The sequence below is a fragment of the Papio anubis genome, chromosome 13 (genome assembly GCF_008728515.1).
Source record: "Papio anubis isolate 15944 chromosome 13, Panubis1.0, whole genome shotgun sequence".
Taxonomy (NCBI): domain Eukaryota; kingdom Metazoa; phylum Chordata; class Mammalia; order Primates; family Cercopithecidae; genus Papio; species Papio anubis.
This window is the reverse complement of record NC_044988.1, coordinates 67522562-67538453: the sequence shown is the minus strand read 5'-3', so window position 1 is coordinate 67538453 and position 15892 is coordinate 67522562. Positions and strand designations below refer to the sequence as shown.

Here is a 15892-nt window from a genome sequence, read left to right as displayed (position 1 = left end):
CCGTTTATTCCCCGAAGAAGACCACCAGAGTCCAAGGAGTCAAAGCTAAGCAGCAAGGATCTTTATTACAGGTTCCGAACCTAGAACTCTCCTAAGCTCATGGCAGGGCCAGACAGGAGAGCTACTCACTGGCTCGAGCAGTGTTATATAGTCCTAAGAAAAGTGGGCATAGAGTTATTATACAAATCCAGATATATGATTGGCTAGTGTTTGAACAAGGCGTTGGCTAACTATGATTTGGTTCCGCCATTTCTGATATTTGGTTCCAACCTTTTGAGGCGGGAGAGCAGGTTTATGGCAGCAAGAGTTTTATCTTACTTAAACACGTCTCGTGACCTTGCCTCAGAACTTACAAAATCTCTGGTATGTGCAAAACAAAATCTCTGGTACGTGCAGAAAAACAGGTGCTCACAGAACTTACGAAATCTCTGGTATGTGCAAAGATTAGAGAGCAGAACAAAAGGGTGTAGCTGGCGGGGGCGGGTACACATCTATCTTTGTGTCCTTTCAGATGAGCCCCAGTGAGTGCAGGTCCAGGAGGAGAAGGCTGTGGCTCAGTGAAAGCACTGTGCACCACCTCACCAGGAGCAGGAGGGAGGGGCTCCCTGCCACTGCAGTGTGTAAGCCAGACAAGCCTTGTCAGTTTCCTGTGACGAGCACTTCATCCCATTGAGCAATGCTGTATGACACAACTAATTTTCTCCACACCGAGAATCTAAGACTCCATCATAAATTACTGCTGTTCGTTGTAGAAGAAAAGACATGATCACTGTTAATGGGTTTGCCGTTCATGCATAACTGGAATGGGTCCGTGCTACTGCATTCTGATGTCGGTTTGATTGTCACACATTGGAGAAACTCAGATTCTGCTGCTAAGTCAGTTGACCTTGGACCAAGCCGGTTCTGTCACCTTAATTAAACAATGAAAGGATGTCAGGAAATCCCCATTGCCCTTAATAAAATGCAGCCCAGCCCCTAAGTGGGTAGCAGTGGGGGGGAAATCTCTACCCCTGGCCACTCTGACTTTAGTTTATGGAGATCACCTCCCCTGGGGTGTTTCTCACTGCAGAGCCTTCAGGAAACCATGTTATCCCCTCTAGCACTCCAGCCCAAGTGTGGACTCAATGCACATGGACCCAAAGAGGTTGAGCTAAGGCTTTCTGTGGCTTGGGACAGCAAAAGGCAAATCAAGTCTGAGAGAACACACAGCAGGATGATCTGGTCAAAAAATGGCCTGAAGCTGCAGGTCCCACCCCTCCTAGCTCCTCCTGCTTCCACGTAGGAGCACCATCTTTCCCCCAGCTCACAGAAGCTCAGGTCACTGCCTGCTTCAAAGGCCATGCCTGGAGAGCAAGACCAAAAAAAATAGTTTCCAAACCACACCTAAGATCTGCCTTCTACCCCTGGGTCCCCTCAAAGTAACCCTTCTTCCTAGTGATGGACCCTGGGGATGCCCATGCCTTACCCTCAGGAGTGTGGCTTTACCCTGGGCCTCAACAGCACCACTCCATCAGAATATAACATCCTGAACACAGTTATTTGGTGATATACTCTCAGTGGCAAACAGATGGCAAAGGAATCTTCAATTTAGTAAGTTTGTGCTTGACAGTTGTATGGATGTATCAATTCTGCAACTATTTAGTGTCCTATGTAGGACTGAACAAATGAGTAAATATTTGATGTTGTTCGAAGGCAGGGATTCCACTATGGGAGAAGAGTGATGAAAATATGGAATGAGGAAGGCAAGCAAGAACTTGGCAGTGTTGGATCTTATCTAGACAGACAGACAGGTAGGTAGGTAAATAGATAGATAGATAGATACATACATACATACATTCATACATTATTTTAAAAAGAGCTTAGAAGTAGTGACAACTTAGGAACAGTGAGACCATCAAGTGCCTACATCTTGGTTTCTAAACAACATTCTCCACTAAAAAGAACAAGGACTCCTTGGAGAAATGGTTGATTGCAAGGCTGGGAGCAAGAAAAGTTCAAGGAGTGCTGGAATCATTACGCCAAGAAGAAAGTGCTCAAAAAATTATGGTGATATGTGGAAAAAACATAGAAGGTAGCATGAAGTTGTTTTCCACTGGCCAAATCTGGAGAAATTTAAGCATCAACATGAATAAGATAGCAAAGGATTATAAGACATTGAATTAAAAAAGGAACGTATTAGGCCAGGCACAGTGGCTTACACTTGTAATCCCAGCAGTTTGGGAGGCCAAGACAGACGGATCACCTGAGGTTGGCAGCTCAAGAACAGCCTGGGAAACCCCATCTCTAATAAAAATACAAAAATTAGCCAGGCATGGTAGCAGGCGCCTGTAATCCCAGCTACTCAGGAGGCTGAGGCTTGAGAATTGCTTGAAACCAGGAAGCAGAGGTTGCGGTGAGTGGAGATCACGACATTGCACTCCAGCCTGGGTGACAGAGACTCTGTCTCAAAAAAAAGGAACATACTGATATACATAAATAAATGGGAGGAAAGGAAACCTCATCTTTGCAGGAGAATGCCAAGTGTTTAAATAGAATGGTAGAATTGGAAAATCACCATTTTGCAGCTACCAAAGTAATAAATGACTCAGGTAAGAATTATCAATGGTTGCTGAAACCACCAAGTGAACGTCTGTGGGAGAACAGGATACTTACACAGTCTCAAAGTAGCTCCCACAGATTATTTATTAATTACAAAGGGGGAAATGGTACCTTTGAAATGGATATCTGACAGGCATCATGTCAACCAAGTGATCACAGATAACATCACAAAGTGCCAACGCGTCCCCCTGATGTGACTCTTACTTATGTAGGATTCCTGCCAAGAATGCATAAAACCTGGATATAAAACATTCAGGCTAACTCAAATTGAGGGACTTCTACAAAATAACTGAACTAGATTTTTCAGAAACAATGACAGGAAAGACCAAAGTAGTCTGAAGAATTGTTTGAGATGAAAGGAAACCAAAGACACGTAAGTGCAATAATGATCGTGGATTGGATCCCGCATTGGAAAAACCACAGTTGCTTTAAAGGACATTATTAAGCCAATTGGCAAAATGTGAAAATGGATAGTATATTAGATAATATACTGTATCAGTGTTAAATTTTCTGAATTTAGTAAGTGTATGTGATTGTGCAAGAGAATCCCTTGTTCTTAGGAAATATATGCTAGGATATTCAGGGGTGAAGGGTCAGGATATCTGCAATTTACTCTCGAATGGTTCAGAAAAAATTAATGTACCGTAGATATTGTTTCATTCCCTGGGTGTCTTTTTGTCTTGTTGCCACCATCTGGCCAATTATCTCCCAGAGTTTCCCAATTCAAGTTCCTGCCAGAGAGAATGTGCTCAGGAAGGATCCTCTCCATCAACCCTCATTAGGCAGAGCACTCTATAGGAGGAAACTTCATAGGTATCTGACAAGCCTCTGGATTGGCTGCCTGGGGTCAGGTGCCTGTTCTTTGTCCAGTCAGCTGTGGCCAAGGATGAGTCATGTGGTTCATAACATGGCTGCCATTACTGCTTCAGCAGTGGGGCTGTGGGCAAGAGGGTCTCCTCAGAAGGGTTTGGCAGGCCCCAGGCTCGGGCAGGCCAGTATATCCTATATCTCCAGTTGCACAGAGGTAACCCCAGAGATACATGAAGACCTCCTGACATAACTTTATACCTCATTCTCACCCTCAGTTTTTCAATAAATATTAGAGGTACCTGCATTGGGCCAGGTTTTGTGTTAGATCCTAGGGGCACAGAAGTGACCCAGTTCCTACCCTCAGGAGCTCTGACTCAAATTGGAGAGGCATGAATTATGCAGAGAACTGGAGTGCAGAGTTGAATTGCTACCAACAAACCGAAGGCAGTCAATGCTAGTTGAGGCCTGGGCTCCACACCTTAGGAACACAGAGATGGGGAGTCCAAATGGCCCACTGAACAGTGGCATTGGCTATGGCTCACAAGAGGGAAAAGGACTCTCAGATAAGGACCCTGTTGCTGGAAGAGTGTCCTGTGCCATCCCTGGAGTCTCTGTTTTCTCTTTGCACAGCCTGACCCAGCAGGACGGGATATCTCCATCCGCCCTCTCCTGGAGCACTGTGAGAACACCCATATGACCATCTGGCTTGGCATTGTCTATGCCTACAAGGGACTTCTCATGGTAGGTGCAGAGCAGGAGATGGAGTTGGGGGGGGGACACTTCTCTGTTGGGCCTCTGTCTCCCAGGGGCCTCCATCAATGTAAAAATAAACAGAGCCTCCATGACTAAGCAGTTACTCTCTGTGTACTCAGTGCCTGCCACATGCTATCTCAGTTCCTGCAGCAACCCTATGAGATAGGTACAAGTAACATCCTTATTTCACTGATGACACCGAGGCTTGGTGTCTTGCCCAAGGTCACCCAGCTGGTAAGCGGCAGAGTCAAGATCTTAACCAGAGAGTAACCCAAAAACTTGTGGCTGTGCCTCACAGCTGTCACTGCACCGCTCCCAGGAAGAGCAGTCTGCTGACATCCAGTGCATGTTCATTTCCAGCATTTCAGTGGATCCTCTCTTAAGCCCATGGGAGGTGGGCGGGATCATCCCCATTTAATAGATGAGGAGGGTAAGCCTCGGAGAGGCTGAATGATTTGCCAAAAGCTACCTAGTAACCTCTAAACTCCAAACCCAGCACTCTTTCCACTTGACTCATCTTTTAAAATCAAAGATCATGCTAGGTGCTATGGCTCATGCTTGCAATCCCAGCACTTTGAGAGGCCGAGGTGGGTGGGTCACCTGAGGTCAGGAGTTCGAGACCAGCCTGGCCAGCATGGTGAAACCCCATCTCTACTAAAAATACAAAATTAGCTGGGTGTGGTTGCGGGCGCCTGTAATCCCAGTTACTCCGGAGGCTGAGGCAGGAGAATCACTTGAACCCGGGAGGCAGAGGTTGCAGTGAGCCGAGATCAGGCCATTTGCACTCCAGCCTAGGCAACAAGAGTGAAACTCCATCTCAAAAAAAAAAAAAAAAAAAAAAAAAATCAAAGATCACATACGGAGCCACGTTGTGATATGCCAACATGAGGGAAAACTTGAAAGGTCAGCCCCACCGTGTTTCAGCCCAGGTTGATCCTTGAATCTTCTCTCCTATATCCTATATAAACCATGCTTCCACTTAAAGCCCTCCAGTGACATGAAGCTGGTCACTGCATCCTCCTCAGATCTTTCCACAGGGAGGTTAAGCCACCCTTCACCCCTGTGTGACCCCACTTAGAGGCCAAAAATGAAGCCGCCTCCAAAAGTTAAATAAACTGGAACCTCTCGTGCTGCTCAAATGCATTCTTACCTGTTGCCGCATCAGAGAAGTGTTAGTGATTGATCCCGTGTCCTTTGAGAGGCCATGCCAGAAGGGCATGTATGAGGACCCTAGGCGAAGATTGGTCCCCACTTCATACCAGTTGACACCCTTTTATGGTTTTCCATAGAAGTTTTTTGAGCTCCCATGCAAGCAACAGGACCACTGGGTTGCAATCTGAGCACAAGGTAATGACCCTGGGGGTGTCCACAGGAGGTACCCAATATAGAAATAGGAACTTGAGGACTGGCCAAAGTTCCTGGGTTTGGACAAGGACACATTCATAGTCACCAGAAGCTTGGAAGAGCTGTCAGCAATGGGTGGCACAGACCTGAGGGCAGAACCGTCAGCCCCAAGCAAAGTTGCTGGAAGGCAGACTCCATCTCCATGTAAAGATGGATTCTTATAACAGGGAGCACTGTCCACAGATGCCATGGAGCCCCTAAGAAGGACAAGCTCCCTGTCATGGGAAAGCATGTCGTGTCAATGACCTGCACTTCCCCCGGCCCTTGTTGAATAAAGAGAGTGAATCTAGACACTCTCCATGATCCTTCCAGCCTTGATGTTCCTTGATTCTGAGACTCATTCTGTGAAAGTAGATTATGGTGAATCATATTGACATCTTTAAACTGGACTTATTTGTAATGTTTTGATCATTCATTATCTTCTCCCACCTACTTCCAAAGTGGTTGGAGATGAGAGATGACTGTACGTCTTCCCGTGAAGCTAACAGCTTCAGCCAGCTCATGTCAACAAAAGCTATATTTGATAGCGCAAATGCTTTACCATTTAGAATATGCAAGGAACAGTCCCCAGCCTCCTGGCCCTGAAGGTTTATGACTAAAATCCCACTGCCACCCCCCTACTCCTTCTATTTTAGAGCCACAGAATCTCAAGGCTGGGAGAAGCACACACAGCCCTTTAGGTCCACCCCACTGTCAGATGTTTTGGCCCCAACCCCCAGCCCACCCTGAGCTTCCCCCAAAGCATTCATTCACTAACTGCTTCTATACCTCTAGTGATGGAGTGCTCACCCTCTCCAAAGGAGCCTGTGCCATTCATGCATAATGTGTTAGTCTCCTTTGGCTGTCATAACAAATTACCACAAAACAGTGGCTTACAAAACAAACAGAAATGTATTCTTTCCTAGTTGTGGAGGCCAGAGGTCCAAAATCCAGACAGTTGTGTTCCCTCTGAAGGCTGCAGGGGAGCATCCTTCCTTGCCTCTTCCGGCACCTGATGGTTCCAGGCATGCCTTGGCTTGTGACTGCATGACTCTAGTTTCCACCTCCGTCTCCACGTGGCCTTCTCTTCTTCTCCCCAATGGTCTCCTTTATGTGTCCTTTATAAGGACACTTGTCATTGGATTTGGGGCCCTTCCAGATAATCCAGGATGATCTCATCTCAAGATCCTTCATTATATCTGCAAATACCCTTTTTCCAAATAAGGTCACATTCACGGTTTTCAGGAATTAAGATATGGGCCATCTTTTAGGGCCATCATTCAACCCACAGATGGAGTGCTTTTCTAGAAAGTTTTTCCTAATCCTCAGAAGAAATCTTCCTCAGTGTAACTTGTACCCATGAACCCTCAATCTACTATTTGAGGGCCTAAGAACAAGTTACTTTGTGTTTCCTCCTGACACTCTTTAGAGATTTACAGCCAACCACTAGGTCCCCAGGGTAGCCCACATTTATTGTAGGGACCCTCACAGTGGCTTGGTGGCCCATCAGTAGCATGGCTGATAGGAGGGCACACTGACTCTTGGTCAGAGAGCCCAAGTCCTGGGCCCATCCAGCCCTGATATTCACGCTGTGGGACCCCAAGCAGGTCACCTCTCCTGGCCAGGCCTCTGCTTCTTCCTTTGCAAGATGGCACAGCTACCATGGGATCACAGTGGGTCGTGGGTAAAGGAACCAATACAGAACAGGCTTTCAATGGCTGTTGGTTTTCTTCTCTCACTCAGTATCTGGTTCCTGGGCTCCTGGTTCCCTATTTTATTTTATTTTATTTTTTTGAGACAGAGTCTCACTCACTCTGTCACCCAGGCTAGATTGAGTGCAGTGGCACAATCTCTGCTCACTGCAACCTCTGCCTCCCGGGTTCAAGCAATTCTCCTGCCTCAGCCTCCCAAGTAGCTGAAATTACAGGCATGCACCACCGCACCCAGCTAATTTTTATATTTTTAGTAGTATTGGAGTTTCACCACATTGCCCAGGCTGGTCTCAAACTCGTGACCTCAGGTAATCCACCCATCTTGGCCTCCCAAAGTACTGGGATTACACATGTGAGCCACCATACCTGGCCTGGTTCCCCGTTTTAAAAGGAATTTTTAAAAAGGAATAAATCAGGCTGTGAGATAACACATTTAGAGAAAGGATAAAGGACAAGGGAGAGAAAAACAATCATGGTTGTATAAAATAAGATCAATTACAAATAGCTTTGAACTTACCCTGGTGCAGAACATTTCAGTCTACAGAGTGCTTTGACATCCATCCTCCCATTTCATCCACACAGAAACCCTGTGACATTGGTATTATTATTATTATTATTCCCCCCAGTCCACAGACGTTGAAAGTGAGGTCCTGAGAGGTGAAGTGACTTGCCCAGGTCACCCAGCCAACGGATGGCAGAGCAGTTTCCATATCCCCCGGCCTTGTGTCCAGCCCCGCTTCTACCACACAGCACTATGCGGCCATCAAATCTCTAAACACAGGTCCTCGGTGTGACGTTAAATGATTCATGCAGCTGTCAGACGCTTGAAGCTGTCCTGCTGAAGCCACACGGAAGAGGCGCCTTTGTGAGAAGGCCCCTTGGAGGGCCGCACTAAAGCAGAGGTTCCTGTACCAGTCAACTATCTTGGCTCTCCCTCCTGCCCGCCACACCACCATCTGCCCTACACCCACCTGCACTGTCCCTGCAGCCCACCCTCCCCTTAGACCACCCATAAGGGTTAAACCCTCGACACCCTGCTTCAGATCATAGCTGGCCTCTACTCTGTCCATTTCTGTCGAGACATCTATTGGTTACGAGTAGAGCTACAAGTCACAGAAAAACCCAAAATAATAATGGTTGAAGAGACAGGAAATGTTCCTCTCAGGTAAACCTAGTCCAGAAGTAAGCAATCTAGGGCTGGGGTAAGGCTCCCAGAATCTCAGCTCTTTGCATCTTGCAGCCCCCACATCATCATTACACAGGTTCCACATCATAGCCTTGTGATCTAAGACAGATGCTGAAGCTCCACCCATCACATTCCACTCCAGCTGTTAGGAAGGAGGAAAAGCAACACCTCTTCCCTTTAAAGACACTTCCCAGAACATGTGCATACCACTGCTATTTACAGGCATTGTCAGAAGCTAGTAACACACCACGCCTAGCCTCTAGGGCAGCTGGAAAATGTAGTCTCTATTCTGGGCGTCCATGTGCACTTGAGGACAATAGAAGTCTCAGACACAAGGGATCTGCTTAGTTTAATAGAAAAAAGACTGGAGTGAATTTCTAAAAACACAGCCCATTTTTGCTACCATATTGCTGTGTGACCTTGGGCAGACCTCTTCACCCGTTCTGGGCCTTAGTATTCCCTAGAGAGTGAGGAAGAAGGTTGAGATCTTATCTGAAGTCCCCTTCCACAGTGGCCTCGGGCAGGTCTGTGCATGAACCAGTCATAGGGGTGCAGGAGAACTGGACAGCTGTCACATCCCCAATCTGCATTTGCTTGGCAGGACTCAGCAGGGTCACAAGTGGAGACAGATGGTGACATCCAGAAGACCTGGCTGACAGCAAGGCCCCCCACCCGCCTTCCCTGCAGCCCATCTCCTGAGTAACCCTCCACTCCACAGCTTCTCAGAGCAGCGGGTGTGTGCCGCCCCTTGGTAACGATCATCTCCCCTTTCTGTTCACCATTTCAGTTGTTCGGTTGTTTCTTAGCTTGGGAGACCCGCAACGTCAGCATCCCTGCACTCAACGACAGCAAGTACATTGGGATGAGCGTCTACAACGTGGGGATCATGTGCATCATCGGGGCCGCTGTCTCCTTCCTGACCCGGGACCAGCCCAACGTGCAGTTCTGCATCGTGGCTCTGGTCATCATCTTCTGCAGCACCATCACCCTCTGCCTGGTGTTTGTGCCGAAGGTACGGGTGCTGGCCCCACCACCTGGCCTCTGCCCTCCGACTCCAGCACAGGGGCATTGCTGGCTTTTCTCCATTCTCTAAAAGGTTTACCCATTCCTTTTTTATGATGAAGATAATTCACATTATAGAAAGTTCAGAAAATGCAGAGTAATAAAGGCCAGGTTTTTCAGAAATCTCCCTTTGTCCCACCACCCAAAAATAATCACTGGTCATGTTTTGTTGGGGTATTCTTTACTGTTAATGTTTTTGATGTGTTTCCTTCCAGCCTTTTTCTTAATAGCTAGGAGATAATGCTTTTTTTGTTTGTTTGCTTTTTTGTTTGTTTTCTCACTCTGCCACCCAGGCTGGAGTGCAGTGATGCAGTCTCGGCCTACTGCAAACTCAACCTCCCGGGATCAAATGATTCTCGTGCCTCAGCCTTCCAAGTAGCTGGGACCACAGGCATCACCACCACGCTTAGCTAATTTTTTAATTTTTTTTATAGAGACGGGGTCTCCCTGTGTTGCCCAAGCTGGTCTTGGACTCCTGGGCTTAAGCAATCCTCTGGCCTTGGCCTCCCAAAGTGCTGAGATTACAGGCATAAGCCACTTCGCCAAAAAAAATCACCGTTTTTAGTAACCACTTACGTGTTCCATTTATTTGAAGGGTTGACCTTCAGGACCACCTTGAAGAGAGATTCTTCTTCTTCTTCTTCTTCTTCTTCTTATTTATTTATTTATTTTGAGACACAGTTTCGCTCTTGTTGCTGAGGCTGGATTGTAATGGCACATTCTTGACTCATTGCAACCTCCACCTCCTAGGTTCAAGCAATTGTCCTGCCTCAGCCTCCTGAGTAGCTGGGATTACAAGTGCACGCCACCACACCCAGCTAAATTTGTATTTTTAGTAGAGACAGGGTTTCACCATGTTGGCCAGGCTGGTCTGGAACTCCTGACCTCAGGTGATCCACCCTCCTCGGCCTCCCAAAGTGCTGGGATTACAGGCATGAGCCACGGCACCCGACAAAGAGAGATTTTTCAAACATCATCCTACCTCGCAGTGGGCGGGTGAGCCAGAGGCCTTTCTTCTCAGGAGCCCCTGCAGTAGGGTGATCTGTGTCGAGGGAAGCCTGACCTCAGTGGGTCTCGAAAGTAAAGGAAGGTGGCTGGGTGTAGTGGCTCGTGCCTGTAATCCCAGCACTTTGGGAAACCAAGGCAGGAGGATCACTTGAGGCCAGGAGTTCAAGACCAGCCTGAGCAACATGGTGACACCCCATCTCTACTAAAAATACAAAACAAAATAGCCAGGTGTGGTGGTGCGCACCTGTAGTCCCGGCTACTCAGGAGGCTGAAGTAGGAAGATCACTTGAGCCTGGAGGAGCAGAGGTTGTGGTGAGCTGAGATTGTGCCACTGCACGCTAGCCTTGGTGACAGAGTGAGACCCTTTACCACCCCCCCCAAAAAAGGAAAGAACAGGACACAGAGTTACAAAGCTGGGAGGGGGTTACTGACCCAAGTGGGAGGCATCTGCCTCAGAACAGGGGAGAGGAAAGATCACCTGGGTCTATTTCAGCAAACAGGCTACCCATGGTGCCTCCATCCTCCTGGGCATGCAGTCAGCCCCCAGGCACTGTGAGCTCTGCACTGGAACACCTCTGGTGTACACGCCTTAGTCGTTCATACCCGCCCAGACTCCAGGCAACGCCATGACTTCCCTGCCTGCACTCTGACATTCTTTCCATGCTGTAAAAGAGGCCCGATGATCTCTAAGCCAAGCTTCAGTTGTGGCACTCTGCTCCGTCACGCTCAATAGCTCCTCATTGTCCTCCTGGCTCTAGGATCAAGTTTCTGATGTTGGGCTGGCTCTCAGGACCCTCGGGTCTCCTCTAGTCTCCCCAGAGAACCCTGTCCACCACCCAACCTGCCCTTCCCCTGCCGTTTCCCCCAGGCTTCCCTGCATTGGCAGATGCCAGTTCTTCCCTTGGAGTTCCCTTCCCCGCACCATCCCTCCAGACCGTCCTCAGAGCCCAGCAGGCCACGGCACTGTGGTGGGCTGTCCCTGATACCCGCTGGCCTGGTGAAGATTGAGTCCTTCCTTCATCCCCAGCCCACGCCTCTGGACCATGAGGTCCCAGTGAGCAGGGGCCATGGGTCACTCCACTCCTGCTTTCCAGAGCTGAGCCCAGAGCCTGCCTGGGTCAGAGATGTTTCTAGAATAAGCCGGTAAGATCAGGGGTCAAGTGGCAACTTTTGTTTTCTATACAAAATGTCTTTGGATGCAGCTAAGTGATGCCCAGACGCCTAACTCACGGAAACTGAGATAATAACCATGTGTTGTTTTAAGCTGCTGAAAAACAAGCTTTTGTCAATGACACAGCTTGTTACCAGCCTGCTTCTATAACTCATCAATGGTTTAACAAACAGAGGCCTTTGCTCTCCTCTATCTCTTTGTTGTCACAGCTGTTGCCCTTGGGGCTTATTTTTTCCACAAGGAGCAAGGCCTAAGGCAACTTGCTAGGCAGCTGGAGCGAGGCCTCAGGGGCCCTGGTTGGGACGCAGGTGGCATCAGGGTCAGGAGACTAGACTCTTAGTGACCAGGAAGGACACAGAGGCATGGTGAGGGGAAGGGGCCTGCCCAACGTCACATACAAGCAAGTGGCAGAGTCTGGCCTGAGCCTAGGTCTCCTGACTCCCAGCCTGTGGCCTTCCTGGGGCCTCTTGTCGTCTCCAGAGCAGGATTTGCTGGGAGAGTCTGCCATGTGGGATAGGAGGAAGGACCCAGGGCTCTCTCTTCAACCCTGCCCCCACCTTTGTCCTTTCAGCTCATCACCCTGCGAACAAACCCAGATGCAGCAACGCAGAACAGACGATTCCAGTTCACTCAGAATCAGAAGAAAGAGGATTCTAAAACGTCCACCTCGGTCACCAGTGTGAACCAAGCCAGCACATCCCGCCTGGAGGGCCTACAGTCAGAAAACCATCGCCTGCGAATGAAGATCACAGAGGTACCTCCCTCCACATCTAGTAGCTGGGCCCCGTCTGCCACTGAAGCCCCTCTGACCCCGTGCAGGGACTCTCAGGCTCCTCTAGACCATCCCTGCAGCATGACCGGGCAGTGTCATCAGCTGCAGTTACAGCTGCGAGAGCCAGGGGTGACATAAGCCGCACAGAGGTGTTTGTCAGAATCCGACATGAGCTCATTGGCCACCTCGCCCAGGCTCTTGGAGGCCAGCACCACCTGATTCAAGCCATCCCCAGACAGAAAGGAACTCAGAGAGATTTGTGAGCTTCCGGATTATTGTAGCTTCCTACGTTAGTGTCTCTCTGTGTCTCTCTTTGTGTCTCTCTCCCTCTCAGTTTTTCACTCTCCCAGCACAACCCAGCAACCACCACATCTATATGATGTACAAGAGAAGAGAAAGTGAAAAGAAACTTTTCAAGACAGAGTGGCGCAGACCTCGCCTTTGTCCTAAGGGTTCTCAACTGGTTCTTGAATATTCCAGAGAGACCATAGCCAGATTGCCTTGTGCCCAAGCCTTGTAGACCAGGGAAGGGAAAACAAATTACCTCCCCTCCTCTACCCCTCCCTTTGGGTTGGAAGTATGCCTGGACCCATGCTCTGCAGGCTGTGTATTGCTTTAATAGAGGAATTCTGATTAGGGAGGGGGACAGGAAAGGGACCAAGGAAAGTACATTGGTTATGATGCTGGCTAAACAAGGCCCCAAAATAAAGTGGCCCAAAGAAAATATGTTTATTTCCCTTTTACCTAATGGCCATGAAGAGAGAGGTTCCGGGTGGGGCAGCTCTGCTCCCCAAGGTCATTGCTGGGCTTGGTTCCTGCCCTCTGGTTTCCCCAACTCTCCAGGCTGTTCTCCTCATTCATAGCGGGAGAGCTGGGTGGACGGCATGTCTGGTTCACAGTGTCAGGAGGGGAAGAGATAGAAAGTCCACATGAGGGACTGCCTCTTAAGCAGTAACACCAAAAATTGTGCACATTTTGGTTCTGCCCTAGTCACATCAGCAAAAACTGACAAGAGCACACCCAGTGACAGAGGAGGCTGGGAAACATCATCTCTAGCTGGTCAGCTGCAAGGAAGAAGTGAGACATACGGTTGCCAGATTAGATACAGGATGCCCAGTCAAATTCAAACTTCAGTTCAACAACCAGTCATATTTTCAGTAAAAGTATAGCCCGAATAATACTGGGATATAATTATACTGAAAAAGAACTCGTTATCCGAAACTCAAATTTGACTGGACATTCTGGGTTTTTATTTGCTAGATCTGGCAGCCCTTTGGGGGGCTCACAGAATTCTGCCACAGAGAGCCACCACACAGTTGTCTGCGCACCTAAAGATGACTGCTTCAGGATGGGGCAACCCACCAGCAGCTGCCAGAGCAAACTAAGAAGGGTTTCTGTCCCCCAAAGCCTATTACGGGCTGTTTCCATATCAGGCCTCTCATGATGAGCACTACCACGTCACTGCGCATTTTGCTTCTACTTGCACACTTCGGCAATGAAGAGTTCACTCACGTTAGGAAACCCAAGCCACTATTTAAAACTCTAAATTGTTGCGTTATTTTTCCTGGAAATGAATCACAATCTGGCCTCCTGTTGTCCCCACCCTTTGATCCTACTCCTGCCATTTAAGTCACATAGAAAAGAGTCTCTCTCTCCCTCCTTCTCCGCATGAAAACGTATTAAACAATTTCATGGCTGTATTCCTGACATCAGAACAGCATCCGATAGTTGATCAGATCTCCTCCCTTATACTACAGCAGGATGCTGTTTGGAAAAATCCTCTAACCATGTTTTTCCTGTGCTCTTGCACCAATACAACAGTCAACACAGAAGACTTCTGTGACCAAATGCACCCGCTGGGCGCCTCCGGTTCAATTCCAATACTACGGATCTAGAGATAGCTTCAGATCCCACAGGTTGAGGGCTCAGTCCCCAAGGCTCCCACTGACCCCCACCCCACCCTCAGATACCAGCCACAAGTCAGACGCCTGGAACTTCTGACCAACCAGCTTCAAGTTGGGACTCCCAGGATCCCACTTCGGGTTGAATTACTTTGCTAGAGGGACTCCCGGAACCCAGGGAAACACATTTACCAGCTTATTACCAAGGACACGAATGAAAAGATGCACAGAGCAAGGGATGGGTGAAAGGGTGTGGAGCTTCCCTGCCTCCCTGGGCCCCACGCTCCAGGAATCTTCACGTGTTCAGCTACCCGGAAGCTCTTCATACCCTGTTCTTTTGAGTTTTTATGCAGGCTTCATTACACGAGGCATGATTGACAACTGTGTAGAAATGTGATTGGACAAAAACGCATGATCTAAACCCAGCAAGGTCTGTCTGTTCAGACTTTTCTTGGCCTCTCTGTAGCATTCTTTCCTCCAGGGTATGGGCAGGACTCTCTCTGTGACAAAGGTCTTTTGACCTACAATCAGATTAGAGTCCTGCCTTGAGCAGGTGAGAAAGGACAGGAGAAGGTCAGAGAGCATGATTCTGTTTCATGAGGCCTGCTCCTGAGGCCTAAAATGCCCCAACATTACAACAAAAGACTGTTACAAGAGATACAGGAGCCAGGAATCATGGATGAAAGCCATTATATGTATACAGATATGGTAATATCACAGATGTTCACCACCCACCCCGACTACCACCCCCCACAACTACCAACACTCATATTGCCAGGTTTCTCTGGGGCTGAATTGCCCCAGGACTTGCACCTGATTTTTATATAACCTGGGAATGGGCCAGGTGCCGTGGCTCACACCTGTAATCCCAATGCTTTGGGAAGCCAAAGTGGGAGGATCGCTTGAGCCCAGGAGTTCAAGACCGGCCTGGGCAACATAGAGAAACCTTGTCTCTAAAAATAAAAACGTGGGGATGACTGGGACCCATCCTGATTAACTCCTCTGAGTGAGTCCCTGCAAGTCAGGGTCTCCATGATAGCGTGAGGCTCAGAGCTTGCGAGCCCTGCATGTCTGTCCTCCCCGCTGTGGGTCCTATTAAGTATCAATAATAGTAATTATAAGTCCAGGCACAGTAGCTCATGCCTGTAAACCCAGCACTTTGGGAGGCGAAAGTGGGAGGATTGCTTGAGCTCAGGAGTTCAAGACCGGCCTGAGGAACATAGAGAGACCCCATCTCTACCAAAAAAAAAATAGCCAGGCGTGGCGGCCTGCACCTGTAGTCCCAGCTACTCGGGAGGGTGAGGTGGGAGGATGGCTTGAGCCTAGGAGGTCAAGGCTACAGTAAACTGTAATTGCACCACTGCACTCTGATCTGGGTGACAGAGTGAGACCCTGTAATAATAGTAATATTATTATAGTAGCAGGTTGCCCTTATTGTGTGTCAGGCACTGATATTATCTCGTTTAATCTTCACAACCTCCCCCTGAAGTAGGTACTATTATTACCCCATTCTACAGAAAAAGAAATAGAGACTGG

At 48.4% G+C, this 15892-nt stretch overlaps 1 protein-coding gene across 2 annotated transcripts in view; it reads left to right on the top strand.

Annotated features, from left to right (window-relative positions):
- GABBR2 (gamma-aminobutyric acid type B receptor subunit 2) overlaps positions 1-15892 on the top strand; it is a 416448-nt gene that overhangs the window by 388567 nt on the left and 11989 nt on the right. For both annotated transcript variants that reach the window (XM_021927328.2, XM_031654347.1), the window contains exons 14-16: positions 4039-4149; positions 9230-9454; positions 12255-12437. In XM_021927328.2, the coding sequence (XP_021783020.2) occupies positions 4039-4149; positions 9230-9454; positions 12255-12437 (519 nt within the window). The remainder of the gene's footprint in view (positions 1-4038; positions 4150-9229; positions 9455-12254; positions 12438-15892) is intronic.